This window comes from Pongo abelii, chromosome 4, assembly GCF_028885655.2.
Source record: "Pongo abelii isolate AG06213 chromosome 4, NHGRI_mPonAbe1-v2.0_pri, whole genome shotgun sequence".
Lineage (NCBI taxonomy): Eukaryota > Metazoa > Chordata > Mammalia > Primates > Hominidae > Pongo > Pongo abelii.
This window is the reverse complement of record NC_071989.2, coordinates 110,260,682-110,279,711: the sequence shown is the minus strand read 5'-3', so window position 1 is coordinate 110,279,711 and position 19,030 is coordinate 110,260,682. Positions and strand designations below refer to the sequence as shown.

The window sequence follows — 19,030 nt, the reverse complement described above, 5'->3', positions numbered from 1 at the left end:
ACTCTTTGGTTTTCAGAGTTCTCTGGACTTGAAAATTATGTATAGAGGACTGTGGGCCTATATTAGTAACTTAGAAACTAACATTATACAGTAATTAACAACGGCTTGCAAGCCATTTGCAAAAGTTGATATGTTATAAATTTTATCATGGTGTTCCAATTTAAATGAGGAAAAAGTCATTGAAATGTAATGTCATTGTGATGGTATTAACAGGTGGGATCATTAAGTGGTGATTCGGCCATGAAGACTTTGCCCTCATCAAGAGATTAATGTCATTATTGCAGGAGCGGGTTTGTTATTGTGATTGTGGGTTACTATAAAACCAGTTTGGCCCTCTCTTGTGCTCCTGTTCTCTTATCATTTTGCCTTCTGCCATGAGATGGTGCAGCACAAAGGCCCTCACTAGATATCACCACCTTCATATTTGACTTGCCAGCCTTCAGAATTATGAGAAATAAGTTACTCAGTCTGTGGCATTCTGTTATAGCAACACAAAGTGAGCTAAGACACTCATTAGTACTTTTAGACCATTTTCCCTTTACTTTTTCCCAATTCTCCATTGAAACTTACTTGAGCAGGCATTATTTCTACTATCCTTTTTGTTACAGTCATTTTCAGACTCAAGAATTCTTCCTCCCATTCCTTGAAGATTTTAGGCCCTGGTTCACTGGCATTCTTTCTAATACAGTGGTTAGTAATCTTGAAATTCATCTTGGGGCTCTTTCTAATACTCTAACCCTATAATTCCTTGACATATTCTTTCCTGGTAATCTTGTTTGCACCCCATCTCATACAATGTCCTTCCATGGTCATACCCTAGGCCTTTACGATAACTTTACTCCTTCCATTATCTCAATTTCAATTATTCTACTATTGATCTACAACTTCCTTTCTTTCAGCTCACTTTCTCTAGTACATGGACTCCTTAGTTCTTCAACCCTTTTAGAGCCCAATATCTTCTGATTCCATAATCTGTTCATGAACCCTTCGTTGTATTTTTTATTTCTCCTTTTAGCCATCTTGTATGGCTAAAAGGTTGCATGGCCTACAACTATTTATTGTGCTAAATATCTTTTGTCTGTCCTCCGGATTCATTTTTTACCTTTCTCTACCCTCCTCAATATAGGATGAAAGCTCCTTTGCCCTCTGGCTTTGGACTGGGTTAAGATGATAAGCAATCCTAACAGGAAATCAGGAAGACAGGGAAAACAAGTGAAATCATGGTGTTTATTTTCTTGGTTTTTTCCCTGAGCTGTGAATGACTGACTGCCTCCCTTGACTAAAGTCATAGTTTCTCTTAGGAAGTCCTTCCCCATATGACCTTTTCTTTCTGGTGACCATTTTCACTCTAGAATCCTTCAGCAAATCCTTTCAAACCTGTTTTCAAAGTAAACTCTGAATTTGGCCATTTTCATTTTCTCTGATTACCACCCTGGCCTCCCAAGCACTATTGTCTTGTACTTTATTGTATAGACTTTTAGCTGTTTTACCTGCTTTTACCCTTGCCTACATATTTCAAAAGTCTCTATATAGCAGTCACAATGATCTTTTAAAATATATCATTCATATATCCATCCAATGACTTCACATCACTAAAAATAAAAACCAAAGTTCTTTACATTGCTCTTGCAGTTGCCACCCAATAGCTGTATGATCCTTCCTTTTCCTACCACCCTGATTTTATTTTCTCTTAGTCTCCTTCATGTTCATTCTGATCCAGCATATTCTGTTCTTGTTTTTCTTTCAACTTTTCAAGCAAGCTCTACCACAAGGCTTTTCAATTACTGTTCCTTTTTTTTACTTGAAACATTTCTTTTAGATAACCATGTGGTCCACTCACTTACCTTTTTCAGACCTCAGCTCAAATATCACTTCATCATTGAAACATTCTCTGATCATGTTAAGTATTGTCCTATAACCCCCCCAATATTCCCTGTACTTTTCCTTGTTTTATTATTTTCTCCATAGCACTTGTCATTAAATAGTCAAGTTCCTTTTTTTTTTAAATGCCCTGTCTCCCCAAATAGAAAGTTTTCTACATGGAACAGTGGTTTCTATATTATTGTTTACTGTGTTTTCCCAAAACCTAGATTGATGATTGGCATATAGGCACTCAAAAAAATATTTGGTGGAATGAAGGAATTGATATTTGGATCTTTGGGTATTTGTATTATTTAACATATTTATTAACCTCTCAGCAACTTCACCCACCAAACTGACATAAATTTGTCTGAATTATAATTTTCTGAATAACTCAGATTCAAGTTATGTTTAATTTCTCTTATTTTTTCACTAGTAAAATCTAATTCAATATTTCTGCTAAATTTATTATATGGTTCTTTTCTTATTATTTTGTAGTTTAGAATATTTCCAATAAATTAATAAATTGCGAACTGGTCTCTGCATCTTTAACCTCTGTTTAATTCTCCTTAGAAAATGTCACCAATTCATCTGCCTTAAATTGTCCACCCTACAACCACAACTCCAAATTCTCATTGGCTTTCCATTCAGGACTACAGTATAAATCCCATTGACTCTAGACGCTTTTGCCTTTGTGCTCTCTTTTCTTCACTAAAAAACTAATAATGATAAAGAAATTATTTTATTTACACCGCCTTGGTGTGAAAAAAATACAATCCAAGCTGGATTCATCATTATATATTCATTTTATATAATTTATTATTATACACATTTTTTTCTTTGATTTTAAAATGCTTTAAAATTAAAATATTTTATGTGTTCCTGAATATGTCACAGATTCTAGGCATTATGTCTGTTGTCCCAAATGGATAGCAGCCCTGTCATTATTACATACAAAATAAAGTATTTTTAGTATGGTTTCAAAGCCTTTCAGAATTGGGTAACTGTCCATATTTTAAATCTCAGCTACATTTTTTGGTTACATTATTTTTAATTTCCCTCAATTTATATATTTAACAATTTCTTATGAATTTGAATATAAATATTTTGAGGAAAATTTCTTAAGTTAACAGAGCTTTTCCTAAGTAATTATAATTACACACACACACGCACACACACACACACACACAGATTTTTTGCCATGTAAAATACCTTGGATTTATCATTAATGTTTCATTTCTAAATAATACATAGCAGGCTTAATATAAAGACATTTTGAAATAAAACTAATGAGTCTCCTTGCAGTTATTGATTTAATTTTTATTTTATGATAAGAACTTTTGTTTATGACTTTTTCTGAAAGATTGTTTCCTGTCTTCAATACTCACAGACGTACTACAATTGTTCTTGCATTAAAGAAGGATTAATAACTGCAGATGCAGAAGGTGATTTTATTGATGCCAGACCCGGGAAATGTGATGCAAAGTGCTATAAATTACCTTTGTTCATTGCTTTTATCTTTTCTACACTTATATTTTCTGGTTTTTCTGGTGTACCAATCATCTTGGCCATCACGCGGTATGTATATATTATTCATTATTATTGTTTATTTAATATTTAAGAAAAGTAATTTTGGAAAGATTTTAGAATATTGTAGCAAATAATTTACTCTGTGTTTCATGGTACAAATGCAGAGGGAAAGTTGTTAAATTGTCACAATTCTTGTGTATAATTATTTCTCTTTTAGCTAATTTATTTGCATAGAGTATGTAAACATCACATTGTTTAACTTTAACTTAAAACAATGTATTTACCTAATTTAACACACATAGAAACGTTAAAATATAGGAAAAAATCTTAATTTTAACACAGATTTGATTATAATGTTGACTCATTATAATTGGTTATAGGAATTTATTAACTACATCCATATTGCTTAATTTGACTATGAGAAAGCATGAGTGTCATCAACAAAGGAGCATAATAACTTTTAGAATTTCAGTATATAATTTTTATTATTATTCTAAACAAAACCAACATTTATTATTTATACGTTCTTCCTAAATATATGAAATCCATTTAATATTCGTTTGTATCATAGTGCAGAATAATTTTTTTGTTATTTTCAATTTTTTTTTTTCAAGACACTAACAAAAAACTTTAAGGCATGAAAAGCCTGCATAAGCTGACCAGGAAACAAAGAGAGGAAAATGGTAATTTCTATCTGAGTTGATCTGGAAGTACTATAAGATCTATTCCATAAAATGAGTTATAAAGATAAATGATTTCTCATAATACAAGCAGGCGGGGGACAAGACCTTAGCAGGAAAAGTGAGCAGTGAAAGTGAAGCCAAAAAATGTATGAAATATCCTGGCAAAAAGTCTGCTATGACAGGATAGCATGATGATGAATGAGACAAAGAGATTTGAGCTAGGTAAGGGCCCAATTCACATTAACACGACCTTCTTTGCCATGTTAACATGAACGTTGCTATTCTGTGTACACACCTTGGAACCACTGAAAACTGCAAACCTCAGGAGTGAAAGTGATCAGATGGCATTTTAGATAGAATGCTTTGAAAAGAGTGTGAAAGATGGAGCTGAGGGGAAAACCTGGAGAAAAAGGAAATCACTTAGAATTTAGTAGTGGTGGCCAGGCACGGTGGCTCACTCCTGTAATCCCAGCACTTTGTGAGGCCGTTGCGGATGGATCACTTGAGGTCAGGAATTCGAGACCAGCCTGGCCAACATGGTGAAACTCCGTCTCTACTAAAAATACAAAAATTAGCCAGGTGTGGTGAAAAGGGCCTGTAATGCCAGCTACTCGGAAGGCTGAGGCAGGAGAATCGCTTGAACTCGGGACGGAGGCTGCAATAAGCCAAGATCCACGCCACTGCATTCCAGCCTGTGTGCCAGAGTGAGACTCTGAAAAAAAATAAATAAGAGGGTAAGGTTTATTAATTTGATATGGCTGGTACAAAATATGGAGAAATCTATGATTATATCCAGACTTCCAGTTTGGAACTGAATGAATGATAATTCCATTAACTAAAATATGAAATACAAGGAGAAAAGAAACCTCAGACTGAAGATGATCAGTACAATATTGAACATTTATTAGTTAATGCTCTTTGAAACACTCAAACAATGTTTCCAGCAGTGAGATGAAAGAGATAATAGTAATATTCTAGAAGTTTAGTTCTGAATCTCACTTCTTTCAATAACAAGACAGAGATAAAGAGAATAAAACACACACACAGACACACACTATAGTTTCAGTACAATTATGACATAGAACAAAAAAATGACAAAGTTGAAATTACATATAAGTGTTGCCAAAATTTAAGCAGGACTGGAAACCAGCTTGTAGGTTCAGAAGATTTTATAAGAAACAGAAAATATAGAGAGGACCCAAGGACTGACAGATCACAGGTATCTCTAACATATATTTCTGCTCAGAAGGAAAGGGTTTGGTCTTGATATGGACCTTCTGGGAGCAGGACTTACATAGATAAGTTGAGGAAGAATCTCTCAGGAAAGAAGGAGAAGGAGGCTTGAAAATTTCCCAGGAGGTCCAGACATGGCCAACCTCAAAAAAAGCCAGGCAATACACCTTCTGCAAATGAATGCATATAACCTCTGAAAGCAAGAAATGTGAAGAGATTTTAGAAACCCTGGGCTGGCAGTAAAAGCTCTTTTGAAGTAGGACGTATTTGGAGAGGCAGAGGAAATGTTACTACACATAGAAGTCATATTTAAGTCTACTATATCAATAGAAGAGATAACCTATAGGTTCAAAGCTTGGCCCATGCTCCACCCCTGGAAACTTCCTCAAGTTTAAGAAAATGTATCACATTCAAAAATGAGTAAGTAGAAAAGGAAAGGATTCTGCCTATGTACAAAATTACAAATAACTGCTACGAATGAAATGAAAATTATCAAACATTACTATAGACAATGAAAACTCACCAAAAAAAGTTACCATGTATCAGATAAAAATATAAATGTAACTACATATGAGTTTAAGCTTTAAAAATGAAACAATAATGACCACAGAACAGAAGAAAAGAACTAGATCCTCTCTGAAACTCGTGTTGCAACTTAATCCACACAGTAGCAATATTAATAGAGTAGGCAATCTGACTGTTGTATTTGAGAGGTGGAACTTTTGGGAAGTACTTAGGATTAGATGAGGTCATGAGGGTGAAGCATTCATGGCTCTGTAAGAGGAGAAAGAGAGACCTGAGCTAGCACACTCAGCCCCTTGGACATGGGATACCCTGTACTGCCTCAAGACCCTACAGAGTACCCACCAGCCAGAAGGTGTATATTGTGTTACATTTATATAAGATGTCACTACTGGAAGAAGTTGGGAGAAGATACACAGCATGCTTTGTACTATTTTTACAATTTCCTGTGGGGCTATAATACTTTCAAAATAAAAGTGAACAACAAACCCCCCTCACCCACCCCCTACACATGCAAATATCACACAAAAGCAGTCTGACTTGAACAAAGAACAAAGATGTGTCTTATGTTATTGAATAGGAAAGCCGACACCACAAGTATATCAATTCTCCCTAAGTTAATTTATAATTTTAACATGATAATGAAAATACCAGTAGAACTGTGGAACTACATAGCCTGATTCTAAAGTTCTTATGGAAAAATAACAAGCAAGAGTGAGCTTGGGAATCTAAAACAGAGAAGCACAATAATTGATGCCTAGCCTCATAAGCTAAAAGGCACCCTAAAAGTCTCAGAAATAATGCCGCATATCTACAACCATCTGATCTTTAACAAACCTGACAAAAACAAGAAATGGGGAAAGGATTCCCTATTTAATAAATGGTGCTGGGAAAACCAGCTAGCCATATGTAGAAAGCTGAAACTGGATCCCTTCCTTACACTTTATACAAAAATTAATTCAAGATGGATTAAAGACTTAAATATTAGACCTAAAACCATAAAAACCCTATAAGAAAACCTAGGCAATACCATTCAGACATAGGCATGGGCAAGGACTTCATGTCTAAAACACCAAAAGCAATGGCAACAAAAGCCAAAATTGACAAATGGGATCTAATGAAACTAAAGAGCTTCTGCACAGCAAAAGAAACTACCATTGGAGTGAACAGGCAACCTACAGAATGGGAGAAAATTTTCACAACTTACTCATCTGACAAAGGGCTAATATCCAGAATCTACAATGAACTCAAACAAATTTACAAGAAAAAAACAAACAACCCCATCAAAAAGTGGGCAAAGGACATGAACAGACACTTCTCAAAAGAAGACATTTATGCAGCCAAAAGACACATGAAAAAATGCTCATCATCACTGGCCATCAGACAAATGCAAATCAAAACCACAATGAGATACCATCTCACACCAGTTAGAATGGTGATCATTAAAAAGTCAGGAAACAACAGATGCTGGAGAGGATGTGGAGAAATAGCAACACTTTTACACTGCTGGTGGGACTGTAAACTAGTTCAACCATTGTGGAAGTCAATGTGGCGATTCCTCAGGGATCTAGAACTAGAAATACCATTTGACCCAGCCATCCCATTACTGGGTATATACCCTAAGGATTATAAATCATGCTGCTATAAAGACACATGCACACGTATGTTTATTGTGGCACTATTCACAATAGCAAAGACTTGGAACCAACCCAAATGTTCAAAAATGATAGACTGGGTTAAGAAAATGTGGCACATATACACCATGGAATACTATGCAGCCATAAAAAATGATGAGTTCATGTCCTTTGTAGGGACATGGATGAAGTTGGAAACCATCATTCTCAGCAAACTATCGCAAGGACAGAAAACCAAACACTGCATGTTCTCACTCATAGGTGGGAATTGAACGATGAGAACACATGGACACAGGAAGGGGAACATTACACGCCGGGACCTGTTGTGGAGTCGGGGGAGGTGTGAGGGATAGCATTAGGAGATACACCTAATGTCAAATGACGAGTTAATGGGTGCAGGACACCAACATGGCACATATATATATATGTAACTAACCTGCACGTTGTGCACATGTACCCTAAAACTTAAACTATAATAAAAAAATAAAAAGAGTCTCAATAATTAAAAAAATAGTAGTGACTTACAAACAAATAGTAAGTATAGAAATAAACCCCAACTCATGTTTGAATTTAATATGTAATGAAAGTGAAATCTTAAATAAGTGCAGCAAAGATGGAGTGTTGAAAAATGGTTCTGTTGTCACTAGATATATTTTTTTCCCAAAATTATTTCCATTTCTACCCATCTCCTAAAGGTTACTGTCTTTTTTATACTTTCAGTGTTTCTTTATGCACATACAAGTAACTATAAATGTATATCTCTATATTTTATCCTTTCATCACAGGAGGTAGCATACTATATTCACCATTCTCTATTTTGATTTTTAATGTAACGATATATTCTTAATGTCTTTTTTCATATAAACATAGAGATCCTCTCTATTTATTTTTTACAGTTGCATAATATTGCATTGCTCAGAAGTGTAATCACTTATTCAACCAGTCTGTTCCTTCGCATTTAGCTTTTTCTCAGGTTTTTATTATCTATATTGTTATCTATATGATATTATATTGTATACTACATATAATATGATACTGCATGTAATATGATATAGCTAACCTTACAGAAATAAATTTACCTATTTGCAGATAAACAGAGGATAGGAGTATAAGCAAGCAAATTTCTCCAGTGTGCCTTCTTTACATTGTTTTGCTTTCCAAAGCATGTAACGATATTACAAATTCAACAAAGTTTAATCTTTAAAAGTTTGATAAAAAGCTAAAGACATTAAATATGAAATTATTGTTAAATAAGTGATAATTAAAGCCAAGGAAATGGGATAGCATTCCATGATTTGCAACAGGTCAATGCTCATATAGAGGACCACTAGAAAGACTGGGTTAAAGGATAAAAGTCAAAAAGAGGCAAAGGACTAAAGGGATCAAAATTCCAGAGAAAGCAGAAGCTTTCAGAGGTGAACTGAGCATCTAAAACTGCCCCTGAGGTACTTGCCAAATTCTTGATGCACGCTAGATGCTGGCAATCTGCACTAGGCCCAGGTTGGGGGTCACAACTGGAAGACAAGCAAACGGGCAGTTTTCAGTGATCACATGGGGCTAAGAATGACAAAATAATTTTTCTTCTTGAGAAATTTGCTGAAATCTGAAGTAGTGAAGGGCTTCAGTATAAACAGAAAAGAATCATGATTTATCTGTATCTTTCCATCAAGAGGCTCATTAAGAAAACTAGTTCTTCAACATTTTCCCTTCTGTCTTCACTATTTTAACATACTTATGTCTCCTTAATTGTGGTAGTCACTGTGGATTCAAACAAGAGAGTGGAGGAGCACTTTAAGCAAAAAAGTGGAATAAAAGAGGAACACAAATGACCAGGTCTCTACTCCTCTGATGGATGTTAGAAGTAACAAGGTAGACAGAAAAAAAAATGTAGTTTTACTAATAAATATTGAATTGTAATATTAAAATATACTCCAAACAAAATGTAGAAAAGCACAATGAGAAAATTACATGATAGTGTAACTTATTCTGGGGATTCAGGGAGGATATTCCTGAAGAAATTACATTTGAACCAAACCCTGAAGGATGGAAGATAACTATTTCACACAGTGGGAACAACAGATGCAAAAAGTCTGGAGGGAGAAGTAGCTTTGTAAGCATGTCATATTATAGAATGTAATGAGCATGGATGGTGATGGGGGCAAAAGTTGAGAAGTGGCATGAAATAACACTGATTAGATCAGGCTGACCATTTTAAATTTTCTTTGTAATTCTAGATTTAATTCTTAGAACAATGGGAAGCCATTGAAGGATCCTAATGTGAGGCATTAGAATAATCAGAATTTCATCTTAAAAAATCACTTTCATTCTTATATGGAGAATGCACAGAAGGGATAAGGATAGTTATTGGGAGATAAATTGTTTCATTTATTTCATGAAGCTATAGGCTTGAAATTGGGCAGTGGTATTAGAGATAAAAAAAAGATATGAAAAAAAATTTTTTAATGACAGTATTGGATCTACTGATTAGGTGTGGTGAATGAGAAAAAAAGATCATTTTGAAAATGGCTTTTTCCAAGATTTGGGCTTGAGAAGTGCATAAACAAATGTTCCATTTTTTTTTTATTTTGAAACGGGGAGCTCTAGGGGAAGAACAAATTTTGTGTAAGACAGCAACTTACATTTAGAACCAATGTCTTATAAGAAAGATATGGACTAAAAATATAAATTTAGAGGCCATATGAAAAACAGTGAAAGCTTCCTTTTACATGTTGGGAGAGTATTGACAAGTTTTTTTTTTTTGTTTATTTCATGAAATTCTTAACTATTCTATTATAGATTAGATTTGAAAAATGTTAATGCTTTTTTGTTAAAGCACAGTCGTTTTTCATTAAAATCTTAGTTGTATAAACATATCTCTTAGCTATTTTTGTACTATTCACTGAAATAATTTTGGAAAATCCTGGAAATTATTTATCTTTTCATCTTGTTCTGTATGTTAGAAAGAGGGTGGCAATCAAACTGAAGTTACATAAATACTGCTTAATGATTATACTTATGAATAATGGTCAGCTATATATGTGCTTCACATAGCTCCAATATCATATGACATAAAAGAAAATTACTTATGCTAAATAAAGGAGAACACTGAATTATAGTTAGGCAACATTTCCACTTTTATATCAAAAACTACACTAAAGTGTGATTCTAAAACGTCACTTTTTTAACTCTCTTTAGTGAATCTGCTCATAATGAAAGTGTAAATTATTTTTTATTTAAAAATTTAGTTATCAGTTAAGAATCGGTTAATTTGTTTTTATTTTTCTAATAGTAAATATATGAGGAAGAAATATATATTTTTACCAGGTTGATATGGGTAGAATTATCTCACTTTTTGCAAAATATTACAAAATACTGTGTATATGCTATATTTTTATAAATAGAATCATGTTGGATGAAATATTGGTCATAATATGGTTTATTGTTCAAGTTTGAAGGCAAATAAAAAGTAAGTATTGAGTTTATTTAAAATGCCCATTAATAATGTAGTTCTTATTTTTTAACTTTTTTAAATGTTCAAGGATTATTTTTAATTGTATTTTTATTTATTTTCCAAACTCCTAATATGTACGGTTATACATTTTTTTCTTTTTTAAACAAATGCTTGGTTTTATCAGTAGGAAAAACTGAGATCTTCATTCTTTATATTTGGAAAAGTTATTTTTCATTTATTTTAGCTTTTAAATAGTGAGTGTGGTAGTCACAGGTCAAACATGAAAGAGGTGGCACCCTCAAATTAGAACAATTTGAGTAAGGTTGAATTAAGTGACTATTTAAAATGTAGGTAAGGTGTAAGGAATCCCAAATAATAGTGCATTACCTCTGATATCCTTCCACTCCAGGCCCGAAGAGAAACAAGGGCTGGGAAGGAAAAAGGAATTCTGTAGAGAGGACTCCTTCACCCATGGAACACTGTCAGCCTGGGTAACTGCTGGGAGGGAGCCTTTGAATACAGATCTTGACCTCACTTTCCTCACTCATTCAGAAGTGTCCCAATCAGTAGCCAGAAGACAAGAGAGCCCATTGATATAGTCCATTTACCTCAGCCTCCTGGGGCAGAGAACAAGGTACAAAAATGTGGAGAGTGAATCTCACAGGGGCAAAAAAAACTCTAAAATAATGAGTGTACATGACAGAATGAAAACCGGTAAGTATAAAATCTAGTGCTAAGTCTTTCCAGCAAACGAATGGGAGCTGGGGAAGAGGATTTGGGCCATAAAAACCTTCTTCTTTGGGAAGACCAAGGACCTTTGGAATTGGCTGGCAAGGGGCAGTATATGGAGAAATGGGGAGCTGTAGTCCTTTAACAGGCCAGCTTAAACTCTGTCAATTGGCTAAAGATTCTTAGTACAACTGATGCACCAGAAAAAAAAAAAAAAAAAAAAAAGATTAGCCTTGAATCTAGCATACATTCTTAGTGCTAATAACAATGATGTGCTGATTATATCATTGCTATTTACTTTCAGGGTTGTACCTGACAAACTGCGTTCTCTGGCCTTGGGTGTAAGCTACGTGATTTTGAGAATATTTGGTATGGATTTTTGGCAATCTCTTATTACATCAAATTTTTTTTTTGATATGTATATATGTCTACATGTGTATTTAGTATTACAAATAAATAATAGTAAATGACACAAAGCGAGTGAAAGGGGGAGCTGCTTTGCAGAATTTAGGAGATAATGTAAAGAGGGAATACCTAATGCAAAGCTCATTCTAATTATCAAATTATCAGATAAAATATGCATATTATATTTGATCAGAAGAGACAACAAATTTGATTTGAAATATAGTAATCATCTCATATGAGTGGTTTGGTAGGCTCATACAAAACACTTGTAATACTTTACATTGCTTGCATCTTTGGGAAGTTACTAACCTAGACTAATATTTTTAAATATTTTCATCACCAAAGACACTGAATCTAATGTTTTCAAAGATTTATTTGTTTCTAAGAACAAATAAATGTTGGGAGGTAATGTACTATTTTCTTTGATTTTCTTAAATAGCAAAAACTAGATTTTAAATGCACATTATGACCATTTTAGAACCTCTGATTTACTAAATTCATGGATTAAAGACTGAAAGGCATATAATTAAGAAATGTAGAAAAATCTAAGTGCGGCTCTGATAGAGATCAGAGACATCATTCTATAGCTAGATCTACATGTGTGATTAAAATTAGCTTTTTAACTGGGAAAAATTAGATAATATTTTTGTTTTGGACAATGATTCACTAGGTAAGAGATTTGTAATGGAAAAGGTAGCATAGGAAACAGCCAGTACACAGGAAGTTTCCTGCATCGGAAAGGGAGCCAGTGAGGCTGATGTATTTTTGAATGGGAGAGGGTAGAATAAGATGATATTAAATATTATAGACATAAACTGTCTATAGATATTTTAGGGTTTTTCTGCCAGATAATTTTAAGCAGATGATAGATATTATTTGATTTACATTTAAAAGATAACCCTGGCTAGGCAAAGTGCTCATATTTGTAATCCCAGCACTTTGGGAGGCTGAGGAGGGAGGATAGCTTAAGGCCAGGAGTTGGAGACCAGCCTTAGCAATATAACAAGACTGTGTCTCTAAAAATAATAATAATAGCAATTTTTAAAAACAAAAAGTAAAAGGTAACTCTGCTGATAGAAGAAAAAATACTTACAGGAGATAAATGTGGAGGAAAAGAAAAGGGAGGCTTTTGCTGAAGTCTAACAGTTATATTAAAGTTGATTCTAGGGTTTGTAGTACAAATAGAGAGAAAACAACATATCCAAAATATGTTTGGAGTTAATATTACAAAGATGTATGATGGATTGAAAAAAGATGGTAAAAAATGGAAAAAATGAATAGTAGTCAATTGCTTTTTAAACTTGAGCAATTAAAAAAGAGTACTATCACTCACCAAGAGGAGTGAATCTAGATAATGCGCATTGGCAAGAATCAAGAGTCATTTAGGCAAGAAGGTCCTGATATTTGCTCAAGAAAGATGATCTACCATCAGAGTTTTTAGTTCTGGGAATCTGAGTCTGGTGTGTTGGGGGCAACTCTGTGTGTGTGTGTGTGTGTGTGTGTGTGTGGTGTGTGTGACTGTTCACTCACTTTTGGCTGAAAGTATCATTGTTGCTGTAGAGATTTTGTCTGAGACTATGTAGAGGTTTCCCTCAGGCAGCACAGCTGGTCCTCTGGATCTGAGGTCATCTGAATCCGGGGCTACTATAAACATGCCAGTGTATTTGCATTTTCAGTTATTTTTCTCAATGTCTTGATAAATAACAGATATACATTTGCAAACTCATTTTTCAGTCGCTGAAAATTTCACAATTAGAGATATTTGAAGACATACCAACTTCACAAAATCAGTATTTGGTATCTCTGTTTTAAGTACTTTCTCCTAATAAAAGTAAATAAAAATATTGAGATGTCATTTAAATAGCAACATGTACAACATTCTAAACAGAAGCAAAACTACTAATTGTTTCATACCTAGAGGGATATGGATTGTTTTTGAAAACTCACATTGTTTCCAGTGATTAACAATCCTATCTATAAATAAATTATTAGCTAATTTTAAGTGATATGTTTTGAATGATGATTCATCATTCATATATATCGTGTGTGTGCATTACATGTTTAAGAGAATAGTGTTTTCACAAAGAATTTACAATCATTGCATTTTTCATAGGGACTATTCCTGGACCATCAGTCTTTAAAATGTCAGGAGAAACTTCTTGTATTTTACGGGATGTTAATCAATGTGGACACACAGGACGTTGTTGGATATATAACAAGACAAAAATGGCTTTCTTATTGGTAGGAATATGTAAGTGATACTTATTTAAAAACATAAAGAAATAAAATTATTTTTAAAATTTATGGTTGTTAATAGTAATGTAGAATTATAATTATAAACCATGAATTAAATAAGTATTTTGATGAGTAAAGGAGGTTTAGCCTGCAAAATAGAGACCACATCTCTATAAGTAAAATTTTAAAAAATAAAAAAATAGCCGAGTATGGTGTCACATACTTGTAGTCCCAGCTATTCAGAAGGCTGAGGTGGGAGGATCTCTTGAGCCTGAGAGGTCAAGGCTACAGTGCGTCATCATTGTCCCAGCCTGGGTGACAGAGTGAGACTCTTTCAAAAACAAAAGAAAAAACAAAAAATGAAAAAAAGGATTATCTAGTTATATAGTAAACATTTTAGAAACTAAAGTACCATAGAATTTATGTATTTGAGTCAGTGAGTTAAATATGTAATAGTTCCCAAATAAAGAATGATAATTAACAGAATTTTAGTTTGGGAAATAATTTTGCCCATGTACATATACAAAAAACTTTCTTGACCTTGTAACCCTTTTTACCTCCACAGTAAAAGTTGGATAAATTTGAAGAAAATTTTTGCACCATTAGAGAACATCAAGCTACTCTTATTTCAGTTAAATCTACACTTCATATTTTCTCTTTTGTTCAATGATATAACAGTGCCTAGAACACAGTAACCTTTCAATATTTGTTGAATAAATAAGAGATATAGGGACTTGAGATGCCGTGGTGGGACTTGAGATGCCGTGGTGGTATGAGATGTGGTCAAAGTGTTGGGAAAGTCTAGACATGTTTTTATTACTTTGGAAAACGTATCAAATCTTCCTGAATAATAATTTATTCATCTGTTAAATGAGGATATTGTACTGCCTAATTTCGGAAGTCTTAATCAGAGTAAACATTAAATGATTTTATTGTATATTACGTTTTGTGTAATACATACTTTAAAGTGTTTACATGTTTTGTGGTTTCACTGAGTAGATTCAATAATTCAAAAAAACACATAATGATAGACTCTAATATTTAAGAGTAACAAATATCTGTTTGATAAAAGTATAGAGCAATGCCTTCTAATTCTGAAGTCAAGTATTCAGCAAGCTTGACCTACACTGGAAACTGAGTAAAATAAAACAAAATTAAAAAGTCAAAATGACACTTGAGAAGTCAAAATTAACTTGTTAGAGGCAATTCAACAAAAATAAGAATGTTCTTAAGGAAGTCTTAAAACTTTGCTGAGACTTTAAATTTTTATTTTGGATACAATTGTAACATGGTTACCTGTTTTCAAACACAGTATGTACTTGACAAAGTTGGTTAACTAGAAGAGATTCCAGTAGGGAGCTATTGAAAGGAGATACGAATAATGAAAAACATAAATAATTATAGTCAAATAGAAAAGGCAAAGATAGAGAACTGCAATATTATGCATGTGTGGCAATTTAGTGTAAGCCAATATATTTTTAAATTATTTCATTGGTTATATGACTTAGAATCACTTGGTGTTCTTATCAAAAATATACATTCTGAGGCCCTGAATTAGAATTCCAGGGATTAGAAGACATCAGCAAGATAGAGGAATAGGAGTTTTCAGCACTTCTTCCCTCACAGAAACATTTATTTGACCATCCATATGTGAAAATACCTTCAGGAGAGCTAGAGAAATTACATTGAGAGAATATAGCACATGGATGTAGCAGAGAAATAAGAAAAGACACATCGAAGAGGGTAGGAAGTATAATTTCACATGACCTGCATCACCCTTCCCCCAAGTCTGGCAGAACAGTGCAGAGAGATACCCTCCATGTGAAGGAATGAACTCTAAGCAAGAACCTGATTTTGCCATTGACTCGAAACCAAGTCTATCTCAGTAAAATATAGCTCTAGGCTGACCCTCTTAGCACCAGGCTCTAGGCAGACACCTGTGGAGGAAACTCCAGGCCTGCTGCAACTACAGGTTGAGTCCCAAAGCCCTGCACTCCAGGCTGGCACCCACAGACTATGCCCCCAGTCCTGTGTTGCACAAGACTGGAACCCAAAAACCTTAGTTTCAGGCCAGCACCTGCAGCCCTAGGCACTGGGCTGGGAACTGGCAGCCTGAGGCACCAGGCTGATACTCACAGACCCAACTTCCAGGCCAGCCCTTGCAGATACAGGTTCCAGACCTGTCCCCTGTATTCCCAGGCTCCAGAGTAGTCCCCATAGCCGTAGGTTCCAATGGACGTAAGGTCCAGGCTCACTCTAGTAGACCCCGATGCTGTCCTGGCCCCTGCAGACCCATGCTTTAGAACCACCTTCACAGATGCAGAAACAATGCCCACCCCAAAAGTGCTCAAGGCCTGCCCCAGCACCATCTCAACCCCCATGAACATGGGCTTGAGGTTTGCCCCCACAAACTCAGGGTCCAGGCCTGCTCTCATGGGCTCAGTCAAAAAGTCCATCTCAGTGGACCTTGGCACCAGGATAACCAAGGTGAACACAGGATCCAGGCCTATCACAGTGGATCCAAGCTTTAGGCCAGCTCTTGTAGACCCATGAATCAGGCCAGCCCATCTGCTGACCCAAGCACTGGGTCAGTCAAGTATGTAAGGACTGGAATAAATGCCTACTTCTTCAAAAGTGCAGATCCAGTGCATGGGCACAAGGATTACAAATAATCAGGAAAACATGACACCACCAAAGGAACAAAATAAAACACCAGTAACTGATTCTAAAGAAATGGAGACTCACCAGGTGTGGTGGTGTGTGTTTGTAATTCCAGCTACTTGAGAGGCTTGGCCAGCTGAGGCAGGAGGATCATTTGAGCCCAGGAATTCAAGGCCAGCCTAGGCAACATAGTCAGATGCCATCTCAAAAAAAAAAAAAAAAAAAAAAAGGAAAAACAGGAGAAAAATGGAGACTTATGAACTGCCTGACACATCAAATTAGTCATCTTGAAGCTCAGTAAGCTACATGAGTACACAGACAGCTAAACAAAATCAGAAAAATAAGAAAAATAATACACAAACAAAATGAGAATACAATAGAGATACAAGCCATAAAAAAGAAATAAATTTTAGAGCTAAATAACACAATAATTAAACTGAAAATTCTCATAGAGAACTTCAACTGCAGAGTAGATCAAACAGAAGAAGGAATCAATGAGCTTGAAGGCAGGGCATTCAAAATTACCCAGTCAGAAGAGTGAAAATAAAAAAGAATACAAAACAATGAAGAAAGCCTATTGGAATTATGGAACACCATGAAGCAAACCAATCTATGCATTATGAGAGTCCCAGAAGGAACAAAGAAAGATAAAGGGGTGGAAAACTTATTTAAAGAAATAATGACAGAAAGTTTCCCAAATCAGGAGACAGAAATGAATATCCAGATCCATGAAGCATAAGTAACACCAAATCGATAAGATGTAAGGAAGTCTTCACTGAAAACATTACAATCAAATTCACAAAAGTCAAAGGCAAGAGAGAATTTTGAAAGCAGTAAGAGAAAAGCAATTCATCACATATAGGGGAACCTCTATAAGACAAGGAGCAGAAATTTTGCAGGCCAAGAGACGGTAGAATGATATATTTAACGTGCTGAAAGAAAGAAACTGCCAGCCAAGAATACTACACCTGAGAAGTCCATCCATCAGAAAAAAGAAAAAAGAGTTTTCCAGAACAATAAAAGCTGAGGGAATTCACCACCACTACACCTGACTTACAAGAAATGCTAAAGGGAGGATCTTAAGCCATGATGCTTAGGCCTGCTCCCACACTGTGGAGTGTACTTTCATTTTTAATAAATCTCTGCTTTTCTGCTTAAAAAGAGAGAGAAATGCTAAAGGGAGGTCTTAATGTTGAATTGAAAGGTTGCTAACTAACCACATGAAAACATATGAAAGTATAAAACTCAGTGGTAAAAGTAAATACATGGTCAAATACATAGTCAAATTTACAATACTCTATTACTGTAATAGTGATGATTAAAGCATTTTTAACTGTACTATACAACTCAACAAAAGTATGAAAAAATAACTATAGCTACAGTAATATGTTAAGTAAATGTGGGATGAAGAGAAGTTAAAATCTAGAGTTTCCATATGCAATGGAAGTTAAGTGGTTATCAGCATAAAACAAAGTTATACCTATAAAATATTTTATGTACGCCCTATGGTAACAAGAAACTGTAACAAATAAGGAGTATCTGATCAAAATATAAAAAAGTTAAAAGGATTTAAAAAAGCATACCGCCACTACAAAAAAATGTTCAAACCACAAAGGAAGACAGCAAAGAAAAAAGAATGGAATGTAGGAAAACAACAGAGTCAGAAAACAGTCAGAGAGCAATTTAAAAATGGCAGTTGTGAGTCCTTAACTATCAATAATTACTTTAAATGTAAATAGGTTAAAATCTCTAATCAAACATTACTGACTGACTGAATCTAATGTTACACCTCAAGGAGGAAGGGAAACAAAAGAACAAACTAAGACCAAAGTTGGCAGAATAAAAGAAATAATAAAAATCAGAGCAAATGTCAATGAAATAGAGATTAGAAAAATAATAGAAAAAAACAACAAAATAAAGAGTTGGATTTTTGCTAAAATAAATTAAACTGGCAAGCCCTTAGCTAGACTAAGAAAAACAGAGAGAAGACTCAAATAAATAAAATTATAAATGAAAGATAACACATTGCAAGTTACGCAACAGAAATAAAAACGATCATGAGACTATTATGAAAAATTATAAATCAA

The 19,030-nt window shown here is 34.5% G+C and overlaps 1 protein-coding gene across 5 annotated transcripts in view; it reads left to right on the top strand.

The window, feature by feature from the left end:
• The window catches only part of SLCO6A1 (solute carrier organic anion transporter family member 6A1), a 149,017-nt gene that overhangs the window by 115,603 nt on the left and 14,384 nt on the right, over nt 1–19,030 (top strand). For 3 of the 5 annotated variants that reach the window (XM_009240933.3, XM_054555760.2, XM_003776641.4), the window contains 3 exons: nt 3,251–3,438; nt 11,947–12,011; nt 14,161–14,298. In XM_009240933.3, coding sequence (XP_009239208.1) covers nt 3,251–3,438; nt 11,947–12,011; nt 14,161–14,298 — 391 coding nt within the window. Of the gene's footprint in view, nt 1–3,250; nt 3,439–9,217; nt 9,332–10,863; nt 11,889–11,946; nt 12,012–14,160; nt 14,299–19,030 lie in introns of those variants that run through there. The other 2 variants (XR_008525406.2, XR_008525407.2) reach the window with 2 other exon arrangements.